The sequence below is a fragment of the Gorilla gorilla genome, chromosome 6, assembly GCF_029281585.2.
Source record: "Gorilla gorilla gorilla isolate KB3781 chromosome 6, NHGRI_mGorGor1-v2.1_pri, whole genome shotgun sequence".
Classification (NCBI taxonomy): domain Eukaryota; kingdom Metazoa; phylum Chordata; class Mammalia; order Primates; family Hominidae; genus Gorilla; species Gorilla gorilla.
In genome coordinates this window covers 37,388,378-37,404,128 of record NC_073230.2, presented here as the reverse complement: position 1 = coordinate 37,404,128, position 15,751 = coordinate 37,388,378, and the positions used below count along the sequence as shown (strand labels likewise).

Genomic DNA, 15,751 nt, shown 5'->3' with positions numbered 1-15,751 from the left:
AGCTCATTTAATCCCACAGAGTATTAAACAATATCTGGTCTCGGTGGCTCTGTCATTCCACTGCAGGCATCCCACCTTCATTTGCCAGCTGGGATCTCTTAATGAGCTAGCTGTGCACGGTTCAATAGTAAAACCCTTTTAGCTGGTGAAATATGTTTGAAGAACTCACTGTTGGAGTGTTCCATGTGAGGCCTGCTTCCACTCTCGCTGGCATTCTCTTTTCAGGATGGCTGCAGCTCCTCCAAGTTACTGTTTTGTTGCCTTCCCTCCACGTGCTAAGGATGGCCTGGTGGTATTTGGGAAAAATTCAGCCCGGCCCAGAGATGAAGTGCAAGAGGTTGTGTATTTCTCGGCTGCTGATCACGAACCAGAGAGCAAGGTTGAGGTAAGCCGTGCATTGCAGTCTCGCGAGTCACACTCTCTTTTCTCTGTCTTTGCCGCCAGCACAACCCTAACTCCTTGCTTGGAAGCTTGCTCACAAGTCAGAGCTGTCATGTCAGTTCTGATTCCTGTTTCCATGCAGGTTTGCTCATAGCCTTGAAAACAAGGTCATGGGAGAGCTCTATGCTCACTGCTATGGCCATTGTTTTATAATTAAGTGAAATATGTACGTAGTTCTGAAATCAAATCTAAAAAACAAGATTTATTCACGGAAGTCTAACTTGTATCCTTGTCCCCTTTACTCCATGATCTTTTCCCCTATAGGTAATCACGTTTTGGAAGATCTTGGTTTATCCTTCCATTTGCAGAATTACACATACATATGTAACAAATCACACACACATGCGTATTCATCCTGGTCCCTTTCCTCCTTTCTTCGATTAACAGCAGCATGCCATATATACTTTTCTCTACTTTGCATTTTTTTCATTTTTATTTTTTTATTTTCTTCAATCGGCTTTCTCAGGTTGAATCTCTACTTTGTATTTTTCAACTCAAAACATATTCTGGAGATCACTCCCTACAGTACATGCAGGTCATAATTCCTCATTTAGAGCTGCATGGTGTTTCATTCTATGGATGTATCATAGTTAACCAGCCCCATATTGCTGCTGGACATTTGGGTTGTTTTCAGTCTATTGCTATTACAAACAGCAGTGAAGTGGATAACAGCCTTATGCATCTGTCATAGTGTCTGGTCTCAGTTTATATATTTTTATCATAATAAAACATTATCCATTAATTCTTATTTCAAATCTTTTAAAAATACTATTTTTGTCAGTATTTCTTTGGGATAGATGCCTAGAAATGAAATTGCTGGGTCACAAGGTAAATAAAAATGTAATTTTATTAAATATTATCAAATTTCCTTCCATAGGTGGTGTACTGTTTTGCATTCCCATCAGCACTGTATGACAATGCCCGTTTCTTCATATTCCCAGAATGTGTTGTCAAACTTTCACGATGGCTATTTTATGTTAATTATACTTTCTGCCATTTTACTAAATTCTTTTATTGGTTGTGTCAGCTTTTATCATTGCTTCTCTTGGGGTTTCCAGGTATATTGTTATATCACTTGCACATAGAGATTGTTTAGTTGTTGTTGTGTCTTTAATTGTTTTCTTGTTTGATTGCTTTGGCTTATAGCTCGGGTTTTATGTTAAGTAGTAGTGGAGATAGTGGGTGTCCTTGGCTCTGCACCTGACCTGAGTGGGGCTGTCTCTAGTGCTTCCCTATTAAGTAAGCTGCTGGTTTTGGGATTGAGATTTATATAGTTTTATGTGCCACTGCACCTGGCTTATGTTAAAAAGTATGCATCAGTCAGGTACAGTGACACATGCCTGTAGTCCCAGCTACCCTGGAGGCTGAGGTGAGAGGATCACATGAGCCCAGGAAGTTGAGACCAGCCTGGACAACATGGTGAGACCCCATCTCTTTAAAAAAAAAAAAAAAGTATACATGAATTTCTATTTTGAGTATTTCTAAAAACAACAACTCAGGAATAGATATTAAATTTTGTTAAGTATCTTTTCAGTAATTATGGAGATAATCACTTATTTATGTGATAAATTGAACCATCTTCGCATTCAGGGCATAACCTTCTTGGTTATGTTTTGTTTATAAGTGTATTTACCTGTGTGTGTTTCTGTGTGTGTGTGTGTTTAGATGGTAGTTTGTTAAAGGATGAAAAATCTGGAGAAAATAAATTAGGGCTAGTAAATGAAGAAGCTCTTTTCACTACATAACCTCTATTCTTTGGTGCTCTGTGCTTCACAAAATAAACTGATTTTTCTGATGATTGTGCTTGGTTTCAAATAGGCATTCATCAATTTATATTTTCTTTTTTTTTTCTTAAATTCTTCCATTACATCCAATGTGTATTTCATTTTCATATCTAAATCTTAAATCACTGGCTCTGTTTCAGTTCTTTAAAAGCAGTAATCAGCACCAAAGAGCAACAGAACTCTATGAGGGGCTGCTTACTTTACATGAATTTAACAAAGGCACTGAAATGAACAGGCAGGTGGGCAGGACTTCACATGGGCTGTCTGGATGGTCCGGTGGCAGACTGTCTCCTACTGGGCTTTCACCAGACCCACTTTCCTCTCTTACTGAGCCACTAACTTAATAAAAGCCCTTGCAACTTTAGTGGGACTTTCCTTTCGTATAGGTGAAGAGGAGTGCTAGGTTCCCTGGTGAGCATGTTAGGTTTTAAATGGGTATTCATCAATGAGTGAATGTCCATGTTATTTGGGTCCAAATGTTTCTCTCTTTTCCTGGAACAGAGTGGTCTCTGTGTGGATAAAGTTTGCTGATTTGAGTTGTTACTGACCTTCCCTGTCTGTCCTCCCTGAACGTTTCTATCTTTTTTTCCCAAAAGACATAAAAACTAAAATAATCTTTGATTTTTACGTGGGCAGATTTAAGTTCTCAAAGGTGGCTGCGCCAAATCCCATCCCACGTGCCCTTCTTCCAGGGTGAAGGGCACTCCTTCCACGAAGAGGGAAAGGTGAGTCTATGCCCTTCACTCTCACTGTGAATCTTTAAGGGCTTGTGATTGCTCTGACCAGTGGAGCATGGTGGAAGTGATGCTATGTGACTTCCAGGGCTGGGCCATAAAAGGATACAGCTTCTCTCTCTCTCTCTGTCTCTCTCTGTGTCTCTGGTTTCTCTCTCTCTCTCTCTCTCGTTCCTCTGTCTCTCAGATGATTCCAGGCCCCAGACACTGGAGTGGAGACACATTATCCCTGCTGTTTGCTGTTCAAATCCATGAGCATTAAAAAAGTTGTTTTACACCACTAAATTTTGGGGTAATTTGTCAAGTAGCCATACTAACTTCAAAAATCACACAAAGCCATTCATAAACATGTCTGAAATAAATATTTCAGAAAAATTTGTTTTCTTTTTTGGAGGATAGGCTACATAATTCTTACTTTACTCTCATGGTTACAATTATTTTAAGGACGAGGCTAGATTCCTTTTGCTAGTTAACCTATGGTATATGATTACTCAGATATATTTAGGTTAAATCCTATCCCCTTCCATACATAAGTATAGTGTGATATATACCATAATTAGCCTCTAAGGCAGCTCTGACCTCTCTTCTGAGTTCCATACCTGTGTTTTGAGCTGCCTCTTTGCGTTCCCACTTGCATATTCTGCAGGTGAAATAACCTCACAGGTAAGAAAGCAAATTCATTTCCCCCAGCTCATATATGTTGCTGTAACAACATATGCATTGTCGGCCATGTAGTTTATACTAGAAGCCCACGGGAAACGTCGACCCTCACTTCCCCCATCCCGAATGCACAGGGACAGCTGTCACTGAGTCCCGCTGCCCCCTCTCTTGTTTGTCCATCTCCTCCCCGCTGCCCCTGACTCGTTCAGACTGAGTCCATCTCTTTTCTGCTACAATCTTCTCATTTGTCCCTGGGTCTCTTTCTCCTGGGTTCTTCTCCCTACAGGGTTACCAGAATTTTCTTCCCAGAACATAGATAGCTCTATCACTCCCTTGCTGAAAAGTGTTTCGTTTTGTTTACAGGATGAGAGTCCAAGCTGATTTGTATGCCATTCAGAACTCTTCCCAACTGGCACCCTGCTCACTTTTCCTTTCTTTTATTCTCTTTCATTCTTTTCCATTTTAAATTGATAGACTATTTTTAGAGCAGTTTTATGTTTACAGAAAAATGAACAGAAGGCACAGAGAGTTCCCAAACAGCCCCTTACCCTGCCCTCTAGTTTCCCCTGCTAGTAACGTCTGGCATCAGTGTGGTACCTTCGCTACAACTGATGAGCCAATATTGACACAGTATATATATATATATATATATATATTTTTTTTTTGTTTGTTTGTTTGTTTTGTTTTGTTTTGTTTTGTTTTTTGAGACAGAGTCTAGCTTTGTCGCCCAGGCTAGAGTGCAGTTGCACAATCTCGGCTCACTGCAACCTCCAGCTCCCGGATTCAAGTGATGCTCTTGCTTCAGCCTCCCAAGTAGCTGGGATTACAGGTGCCCACCATCATGCCTGGCTAATTTTTGTATTTTTAGTAGAAACGGGGTTTCATCATGTTGGCCAGGCTGTCTTGAACTCCTGACCTCAAGTGATCCACCCGCCTCGGCCTCCCAAAGTGCTGGGAGTATGGATGTGAGCCACCGAGCCCGGCCTGATACAGTATTATTAACTAAAGTTCATAGTTTATACTCTGTGTTGGATATCCTGTGGGTATACCTGTATGTATAATGACAAGCCATTGTAGTATCATAGAGAATACTTTTACTACCCTAGCGGTTCTGTGCTCCACCTATTCACCCACCCACCCTAGACCCCAGAAATCACTGATCCTATTGTGTCCATACTTTTGCCTTTCCTAAAATGTCACATAGTTGGAATCATTCAGTGTGTAGCCTTTTCAGATTGGCTTTTTTAAACTTAGTAATGTGCATTTAAGGTTTCTTCCTGTCTTTTCCAAGCTTGATGACACATTTCTTTTTATCACTGAACAATATTCCATTTTCTGGATATACCAGGTTATTTATCCATTCACCCACTGAAGGACATCTTAGTTGATTCTAAAGTTTGGCAGTTATGAACATAGCTGCTATAAATATTTGTGTGCAGTCTTTTGTGTAGACATAAGTTTTTAACTCATTTGGCTAAAGACATTTTAAAATGTAATTTTTCATTTTGAATAGGTAATCATATATTTATGTGCTTCAAAGATTGAATGATATTTAAAAGGTTCACAGTAAGAAGTCTTCCTCCCTTGTCTCCATCCTGTATAACTCTTTTTATTAATTTCATGCATATCCTTCCAGTATTTTATGCAAATCCAAAAAAACTGAATATCAGGCCTTATTTTCTGTTTTTCTGTGTGAATGCAGCACATTATGTACACTACTATTAAACATGATTTTTTAATATATAACTTTGAACTTACAGAAAAGATCTGCACTTTCCTATTTTCACTTTAACATTTTCTAAAGATTTTTCTATAGAGATTGTCCTTATTTTTTTCTTACAGCTACATAGTAATCCATTGTGGAGATGTACCATAGTTCATTTAATTAGTGCTCTATTGGTAGATGCTTGGACTCCTTCCAGTGTTTTGCTAGTCCAGAAAGTGCAGCTGTGGAGAACCTTGTACATAAGTCATTTTGTGCATGTGTAGATATAGCCATTGGATGTACTTCCAAATGTAGCATCATTGGGTCATAGGGTAAAGCTTTTATAAGAATTGACCTTCGTAAGGGTTATACAATTTCCTGCTTACTTTTCTATTCTCACTGTTAGCTCTGCCCTCTCAGCTTGTACTCTAGGCCCCAGCTACACTGAACTGCTTGCCTTTTCTTGAACAAATAACACACTTGCATTTTTCTGTGCTTTTGCTCTTTCTGTCCTTTGCTGAGAAGATCCTTCTTGTCCCCTCCTCTCATCTACTTGGTAGACTCCTGTTTATCCTTCCAGGCCTCAACACCAATATCCACTCCTCCCTTTAGCCTGATACTCCTCTATGCATGTCAATTGAAATTTACAACCACCTGAAACTAGGAGGATGAGTTCTGGCCCAGGAGAGAGGGGTCCTAGGTTCGTGTTTTGCCTCTCCCTTTATAGTGTCTTGGGCCTTTGAGCCTCTCTGAAACTCAGTTTCTTTATTTGCCAGATAATACCCCCTCTGCCTGCATTACAGGCTTTAGTGAGACACACATGAGCTGATGCACGAAAGCACTTTGTAAAGCTTTAAGGAGAACATTGTGAAGAGGGATTTTTTTTTTTTTAAAGAATTGACTAATGTTGAGAATTGCTGTGACTCCGGGTCTCAGTTCCAAAACTATCTTTGGCACATCACATACTACTGAATCTGCTTTTCAAACTTACTCTTACCCCTTTAGTTCCCTTACAGTTACATCTGTCTCCATCTCCTATACTTGTACCAAGTACAGAATGATGGGTTATTTCCATATTTAGGTCTAGGAGCCACAATTACTATCATGTAACTTTTATACAAGCAACTATTAAAATACAGACTTTTTTAAACTATGAAGAGTAAGAACTTTTCATAAAAACCCATCTATTCCTCAGCCATTTCATGACATTTTATGTTATTTTATGTTATTTTATTTTATTTTATTTTATGTTTGAGACAGTCTCACTCTGTCACCCAGGCTGGAGTGCAGTGGCATGATCTCAGCTCACTGCAAACTCTGCCTCCTGGGTTCAAGCAATTCTCCTGCCTCAGCCTCCCAAGTAGCTGGGATTACAGGCATGTGCCACCATAGCCGGCTAATTTTCGTATTTTTGGTAGAGACAGAGTTTCATCATGTTGGCCAGGCTGGTCTCAAAACTCCTGAGCTCAAGTGATCCACCCACCTTGGCTTCCCAAAGTGTTGGGATTACAGGTGTGAGCCACCATGCCTGGCCCATTTCATGACATTTTAAACGTGTGTCCTGAGGTTTCCCTAGAAACCTCATACTTGAGTGTTGAGGTCCCAGGAAATCATTTTCTGAGAATATAACCCTCTATTATATAATTTATTATATAATAATTTAATTATATATAAACAATTATTTAATAATTATATAATTTAATTACATATACATAATCATATTATTTAATAATTATATGTAAATAATTATATTATTTAATAATTACAGTGTTTAATAATTATATGAAACTAATTATATACTAGGTGGTTATATTCTCAGAAAATGATTTCCTGGGACCTCAACACTCTCAAGTATGAGGTTTCTAGGGCAACCTCTGGACACATGCAAAAACCATGGAAAAAGTCGTGTGGACTCCTCATTCATCCACTCACCCACCTGCCAACTGATCCCCCTTTCCAGGTGGTTCTCCCTTCAACTTGTCCACTTAGCCACTCTCCATCTTCTTGTCCGTCAGTCCCATCCAGCCATCATCTCCATATGTCAAGTTCACTGTACTTAAGACTAGAAGAATAAGAAATAAGATCTTCCAGCACAGAGTTCCTCAGTTTCCAAAATTACACTGGATTTTTTCTTTCAGCTGCAGTTTGTGATTGGAACATCCCAATTTTATATTCTTCAGTATTTCCCTTGTGTATTCTGGGCTTTTAACAACATCTCTTTTGGTTGCAGAGTAGGATGGATAAATAGGTATCAATATTTATAATACCTATTGATAAATAGGTATCCTCTCTGAGGATGCATCAGAGAACTCATCTCAACTTTACCCCAAGTCCTGCCCTCCCTCTAGGTAGGCGTGTTGAGGAAGCAGAGGAATAACTTCCTGGATTATGGTGTGTGGATGTGTGTGTGTGTGTATGTGTGTGTGTGTACGCATGCATGCTCATGGATGGTACAGGTCCATTCTTACATGGTTGAACCTTCTATTTAGGAAAAAAAATGGATCCAACATTAGACTACTTTTCCAGAAAAACAGTGGATTTTGGCTAAGGTTTACATTACTTATACTTGGTGTCCAAGAGGCTAATTATGCCAGAATTTACGGAGACAGAATTCTTGATAACAAAGTTAGATTTGACACATAATATTTTTTAAAAGAGTCTTTCTTTGGTAATAAATATTGTCTCCATTATTTCCTTTCTTAAAGTCTTTATAATTTCCTCATTTTTTTTTTAAATTAGCTTAAATTTTTGTCTGTTTTCCACTACATGAAATACCGTATGGATTCACTGTCGTCAATGAGTTTATATAACTTTCATGATTTGGGTGAGGCTTTTGGTAGGTCATTTCCCCTTTCTTTATCATTGAAAATATTTACAAGAAGAATAGAAAATTACCAGTTAATGATGGCTGGTAGCATTGTTAGTAAAATTGTCCAGATGGAGGCTATATTTGTGATGTGTGGGGTGTGTGTATGTTGCAGGAGTCGGGGGAGCTGAATTTTAATTCTGAAAGTTATTTCTTACAATAGGAAAGTACAAGTCATTCTGGAATCAGAGAGAGCTGAGCAAAGCTCCATGACCACTGGACAGATTTCCTCCCTCCCTCCCTCCCTCCCTCCCTCCCTCCCTTCCTTCCTTCCTTCCTTCCCTCCCTCCTCCCTCCCTCCCCCCCCCCCACTTTCTTTCTTTCTTCCTTTCTTTTTTTGTTTTCTTCTAGTCAGCTCCAGAATCAGGAGTCCCCAGTCTTGTATGGAGTCAGAAGTGTCTCCCTCACTTCCAAGAGAACATGGCTTAGCAGAGGGCTTCCTTCCATAATGTCCCCTTTCCCAGATGCATTTCTGATCTCAGACCTTTGCATTGTTCCTCCCCAAAGATCTTATGCTTCAGTGAAATAAAAAACAGTTCTTCTAAAGTGTGGTTGAGGATGTTGCCCTCTGATCTCAGCACCTTCTTTTGTCTTTATTTAAACTTATATGAACCTTAAGAATACATTTCCTAAAACCAGTCAAATAGCAGGCAAGACACTGGGGTAAAAAAATAAAATAAAAACAAACGTGCAGGGCATGGTGGCACACACCTCTAGTCCCAGCTACTTGGGAGGCTAAGAGGGGAGGATCGCTTGAGCCCAGGTGTTGGGAGGACAGCCTAGGCAACATAGTAAGACTCCATCTCTAAAACAAACAAACAAAATACACACATACACACACACACATATATAATTTAAAATAAATAAAAAACCCTCAGTGATAATTATCAATGCTTCTTTAGAGCTACAAATTTTTAAAAGCTAAAAACATCTCTCCAAAGCATCCCATTTTCTTTGCCATCTTCTCCCACCGTAAGAAGTTTGGCTGACTCATCAACTTATCTCACAATGGTTTTTGCTGGTGGTGCCAGGGTTGTGTGCACCATCTTGAGTACAGTACGAAAGGCACAATGGTTGTGTTTCATTAATTGAAACGTCTATTGTGTGAGTGTCTCTGTTTCCCCTTTCATTGGGTCGTATCCAGAAATAGTGTGTGCTGGAATGTGGATGGGGTGAAGTGACGGCATGAAGCTGATCTTTCTTTTCATTTTCGACATAATCTCACAAAATAATGAAGGGCTTGCTCTGCGGAATTGTTTTTGTCTTTGGCTCTAGGGTCTTTTCGAGGCTCATGTTTTCTATCCTCCAACCTAACCTGGCAGGTGGTCCCTGGGAGAGTGGCAAGCTCAGGACAGGCGGATCCTTGGAAACCCCCTGATTAGCACTGGGCAGTGCTGACATTTAGAAGAATGCTTGCCCACACTCCAGCTCTGGGCATTCTTATATTGTTATGTGACTTGGGCACCCAGAAGTCACACTAGCTGACAGATATGTTTTATGAAAGGCTGGGTGGGAGTGGCCATGGGGCAGAAAGACCAATTGCTCATCTCTTTCCACAGTTCACTTTAATAACCAAAGGTGAGACCAGCACCGTCTCTGTAAAGATCCATCTTTTAAGTGGTGAACACTTTCCTTTTTTCTTTTTCTTTTCTAATAGAAATTAAGCTAGAAATTTTGACTTGGGGAACTAAATTGTTTTTGCCGCACTGAAAGAAGATGTCAGGTGCTTTTTGGATATTTGTACCTAGAGAAACCTCTTTTGCTTCCTCAAATCCCACTTCTCTGGCTCATTAATAATGTGGCAGTTGTAAAGGTGGGTGGATTTTATATTTAAAAGTGGCTGTGGAGTTCATGTTCTAGGTGGCTGACTTTACCAAGTTGAGCTAATTAAATTTTGTGTAAGTGATCCTGATTTTGTGAGATCTGCTCCCAAAGTGGGATTTTAAGTAGCCAGTCTATCTACATGAGACAAGTGTGTTTACCCCTCCGCAACCCCACCTGGTTGTGATTAGCCAGATTTAAAACACAATGGAGCAGGTGTGAATGGCTGTCATAGAGGAGCCCTTATGAGGCCCATGCTCTGTGGCCCACGACAAAGATGCAGCAAGGGGCATGTGTTCCAGGCTCAGGGCCTGTGAAGGGATCTGGCTGCCTGGCTTTCGGTCTGGTGCTTAGGAGGGCTGATTGGGCCCATCTGGCTACTTGGGGATCCCCTTCCTTCCTCACCATTCCGAGTTTGGCCTGAAAAACATCAAGTTGGCTGCATATATTTTGAACTCCTGCGAAGACCATCTGGTCTTTTTGATTCAATTGTCAACATTTTTTTAATCAGGCAATCCGTATTAAGCCCTTGTAGTTCTGTGCCTTAATGACATCATGGCAGCTTCCCCACATGGCACAGCAGGGACCTCTCTGGACCATAGAGACCCTTCACATGCCCCTTCCTCTCTTAAGCCCTTAGCTCTGTCTGGAGTACCTTGATGGCTGGCCCATTTTTTAAGGTCAACCCAGATTTCTCCCACGTGATACAGCCTCTAGCGGACCATGCGGATGTGTTTCCTCATTTCTTTGGACTTTTACCTTCTGTGCTCCCTTAGATCTTTGTAATTTCTCCAGCCATCCATTCAGCCACCGATCCAACAAAAGGCTTATTGATGCCTGATATATACCAGACTTGGGGTATGTCAGTGAACTAAATAACAAAGATATCCCCCTTCCCTCTTGGGGCTTACACTCTAGCTGGGGGAGATAGTATATATAAACAGTACATGTAATAAGTCCATCAGTTCTATAGTATTTCAGAAGGGGATAAATGGAATGGAACGGCAAAGAGGAAAAGCAGAGCCGGGCTGGGTGGATCAGAAGGGCAAAGCAGGAGGCAGTGGCACGATGCTTCAGGAATGAAGCAGGCAGGCCTTGGAGACACTGAAGCTGGCCTGGGCTCATAGGAATTTGTGTGCACGCCTTTGCCTTCCCCCCCCCAACCAAAAGGACAGGGCCTGGGCCTCCTCACTGATTTTCTGCTTGCAGCATTTAGCACAAAATGCTTTGCATGTAGTTGGTGTTCTGTAAATAATTGGGGAAATGGAAATGAGTGTGTAAAAATGAATTTGAAGACAAATAAACCATTTCCTAATTTTTACTTTTTTTCTGCCCTTTTAAAAACCTGTATAATAAATCTGTGCTTAAGAAGCTGAGATTCTTTTCCTATTTACTCGTTGTTTTCAAGACAAAAGTTGCCACTGGCACTCAGTGCGGACAGGGGTTTTGGAAAGTGTTGGTCAATGCCTGGACTACTTTTTGACATAGAGTGCAATGTAAAGATGTAAACGTCAACTCCATTTAGAAGAGCACAGAGGAGCAGAGTTTGATTACTGCTCTGGCCAGCTTCGTGCTCTACAAGAATCATTTTTTTTTTTTTAATAAATAACTTTTGGGAACTGCATAGGGGAAAAATCTTGAGTATATTTTATTGTCAGTTTGCCATGAAAAATTCAAGAGTCTCTTGAAAACCTCTGGATATAATTAGCTTTCAGTTTGCAAATATTTATCAAGTAAAATGACATTATCCCAGTGCAGAGCAACACCTTAACATGAATTGTGCAGACCCAAAGTCACCTGACCAGTGAGTGTGTGTGTCACACGGGTTTCAGCTCTTACCTGAGGTTTAGCGATTATGGGAAATCAATACAGAATAGCTTTGTGGGCTGCATTCAGTCAATATAGCTGGGTCTTGAGTTAAAAAAAGGAAGATCTAAGGCTGCTGTTGCTTTCAGCTGCCCGTTTAAAATGTAAATGACTCCTGCAGCTGATAAAATTCTCCCTTGAGAGCTCCAGAGCACTGTGTAACTTAGAGACTTGAATTCAATACAGCGTCCACCACACAAAGGGTGTGTCATAGGCTCGTAGAATGTCAGAGTCAGGAGGCCCCCATGGGGAAGCTAGTTGCAGGTTCCTCTGCCGTGGGTCACAACGTGGGGAGGGGAAAGGGAAGCACAGGAGGGCGAGACTCTGAGGGTTACCCACATCCTGGTCCCGGGCCTCTTCCTCCCTTTGCCTGGACATACTTTGACTGATTTTATTGTGCTTATGATTCTGTGTAAGAGTTCGTGTGAAGAAGGTGTTCTGAGGTTAAAAATACTTGGGAAGAAATAGTTTGACTCAAATTAGCTCCCTCATTTTCCAGGTAAAGCCACTGCAGCCTGGAGAAGGTAAGATGCACCACTAAGTTGTGTGTTCTGCAGTTCTGACAGCAGCTGGAGATGCACCTCCATGGGACCGTTTCCTTCTGTGTCCACCTTACTGTCTTAGTGTGAGGATCAAATGGGACAGGCAGGAAATCCCACAGTGTAATGCAGTAGTTAAATGCAAATGTTATTATCCTTTTCTGTTTTCTACCACTAGAGCAACCATGTAGGTTATCAAACTGTGTTCCAGGAAACCCAAAGGGTCCTTGCAGGGGGACTCAGCGTTCTGCTTTCTTTAGGCAAAGATCTTCCCTTTTACCTGCTTTCTATCTTAGGCTTCTAGGTGAAGTTTCTTTTGAAGGTAGGGCTCGTAAATAGCTGTGTTCAATATTGGTGAATGCTGGCAGCCGCCTGTGCCTGTTGAAATGGGCAGGCTTAGGATGTTCAGGATGATGATTGGCTGAATACCTGGTTCAAGATGATTGCCCTATTACGTGAGCACCAGGAATAGATTGGCATGAGCCACACAGACTGAAACTCACCATGGAGACTTTTGAGCTGCGTTGTGAAGACTTAAAAATCAGAGTATTCCCAAGGCCTTTTATTTTTTGGCTCTGTTTGTAACTAATATGATGGTTCAGTATAAGTACCCAGGCAGAAATGAGGTGGTACCTGACAGGTGATGGCGCTTTCTTTCCTGTGTTTGTTTTTCAGTGCACTTACATTTCAATCGACCAAGTTCCGAGGACCCATGCCATAATGATAAGCAGACCCGCCTGGCTCTGGGGAGCAGAAATGGGAGCCAATGAACATGGAGTGTGCATAGCCAATGAAGCCATCAACACCAGAGAGCCAGCTGCCGAGATAGAAGCCTTGCTGGGGATGGATCTGGTCAGGTACTGCACGGTGATTCTTTGAAACAACTTCCTAGAAAAGGTTGGAAATGGGGACAGGATTTATTTCTCCCTAAACCTTGCATTTTTTAACATAATCCTTCCAAAGATGATGTGTGCCTTTTGATAGAAACTTTAAGATGATGAGATAAATGAGTGGATTACAATGGAATATTACTTAACAATAAAAAAAAATCAAGTGGCTGGGCATGGTGGCTCATGCCTGTAATCCCAGCACTTTGGGAGGCCGAGGCAGGTGGATCACCTGAGGTCAGGAGTTCAAGACCAGCCTGGCCAACATGGTGAAACCCCGTCTCTACGAAAAATACAAAAATTAGCAGAACGTGGTGCTAGGCGCCTATAATCCCAGATACTCAGGAGGCTGAGACAGGAGAATTGCTGGAACCTGGAAGACGGAGGTTGCAGTGAGCCGAGATCATGTCATTGCACTCCAGCTGAGGCGACAACAACGAGTCTCCGTCAAAAACAAACAAACAAAAGAATCAAGTATAGAGACATACTAAAGCATAATGATCTTGAAAGATCATTATGATGATCTTTCTCTGAGAGAGAAGCCAGACACAAAAGGTCACATATTGTGATTCTATTTATATGAAATATACAGAATAGGCAAATCCATAGAGGCAGGAAGTTAGATTAGTGGTTGCCTGGGGTTTGGGTGTGGATGAGAGAATGGGGAGTGATTCCTAATGGGCATGAGCTTTCTTTTGCGGGTGTTGAAAATGTTCTAAACCTTAGATTGTGGTGATGGCTGCACAACTTTGTGAGTATACTAAAAACCACTGAACTGTATAGTTTAAATGGGTGGATTTTATAGTACTTGAAATATATAATATATATATATATAAATATGAAAAATCGTAAACTAGAAAAGAAAAATAGAACAGAGATCACTTCCCTCCTTTCCTCTCTATGTCTCAGTTGTTTTTTCTTCCTTTTTCCCCTCTCCCAGCCACTACACAGCAGAAGGAACCTGCTGTGCGAGCTGGATAGGGCAGGGATCTTTGTCTGTACACTGCTGTGTCATAAGCACTGGGAACTGTGTGCCTGGCCTGTAATGAGTGATCAATAACTGAATTTTGAATGAATGACTAAAGTAGAAGGTAGGCTGGAACAAAGCAACATTCTGAAATGCCTTTTTTTGTCCCTGAAATAGTGAAATGAAATAAAATCATGACGTAGTTGAAAGAAGATTAGGCTGGGAGCTGGAGTTCTTGGCTTTCAGTGTGGATGTACCAAGTTACATCACCTCTCTGGGCCACAGTTTCCTCATTTTTTCAACATGAGGTCTAGATTGGATGACTTCCGAAGAACTCCCAAAGCTAACATCCTAGAAAAAGGAATGGGGTTGGATTTTGGTTTTGTAGGGGGAAGTGGCACATTTAGACAGTGGTCTCGGGAACTCACTCCTCTGCCACCTGATGGAGAGGTCTGCGAGGGACACCCTTTTGGTAGCACAGTGACTTCCTGCCTTCCTTACCTTTCCTTACTGTTCCTCATTCTTGTAAACTCAGGAGGAGCAGCTTCCCTGAGCTGGGGAAAAGGCAGAAAAAGCCAGTTTTTAAAAACCAGTTATATATAGCTAGTTTCCTCTTGATTAGCAAAATGAAATGTATAGAATAACAAGAAGTTTTTTTTTTTTAGCTTATGTTTTGACAGCTCTCCAGTATTTTTTACTGTATTTGCAGTATGAGACTTATAGAACAGGCAAAATTACCATTTTAACAGTTGATTTCTAAGGGACAGTGGAAGAGGATTTTTTGCCTTTCTTCAGAGCACCTGATCTATCTTTTTAAGATTATCAACCAATAAAGCAACAGGAGTTTACTGAATATCTACTTTGTTCTAGACTCTGTGGGTACATGAAGCAGCTCAAAGCTTCAAAGGGATTTTAGTCTGGTTGCAGGAAGAAGAAAATTGAACAATGGAAATTTTAAGAATAATATAAGAAGATAGTAGGAGAGAGGTAACTCAAAGTTATCTGAGATTAGATGCCACGTGAATGGCACAGAATTCCAGGGTGTGGCCTTCAGCAAACACTGCGGGATGTTCACAGATTATCACAGACTGGTCATATTTGGGAATGCTTTGAGGGGCAGGTTCATTTGACCTGAAGCTACAAGGCTGAGGGAGGTAGACACAGAAGATATGTTTGTCACAGACTTGGCATTGTGGTAATTAGCAAGGTCAGGAGTAGATGACAGGGTGAGAGTTTAACCTTCACCATATAACGTTAACTCCATCTTGGGCTAGCCATGTCCAGCTATTGCAGTAAAAAGGGTGTGAAGAGCACTGGTAGATTCTTCAGGGTGGGGATGGAGTCACAGGCATCTGCACCTTAAGTGGATCTTTTGAGTTCATCTTTAAAGCAGCTATGATCAGTTCAGCCAAGCATAGCCAGATTTTGAAGGGTCATTTCATACCAACCAAATCCTAAAAGTAACTCATGCTCCTTACCCA

General features: G+C 41.0%; 1 protein-coding gene across 5 annotated transcripts in view; it reads left to right on the top strand.

Moving 5' to 3' along the window:
• SCRN1 (secernin 1) overlaps window positions 1-15,751 on the top strand; it is a 69,019-nt gene that overhangs the window by 20,660 nt on the left and 32,608 nt on the right. For all 5 annotated transcript variants that reach the window (XM_055347264.1, XM_019031049.4, XM_063708439.1 and 2 more), the window contains 2 exons: window positions 226-385; window positions 13,092-13,273. In XM_055347264.1, the coding sequence (XP_055203239.1) occupies window positions 227-385; window positions 13,092-13,273 (341 nt within the window). In that variant the 5' untranslated portion in view covers window position 226. The remainder of the gene's footprint in view (window positions 1-225; window positions 386-13,091; window positions 13,274-15,751) is intronic.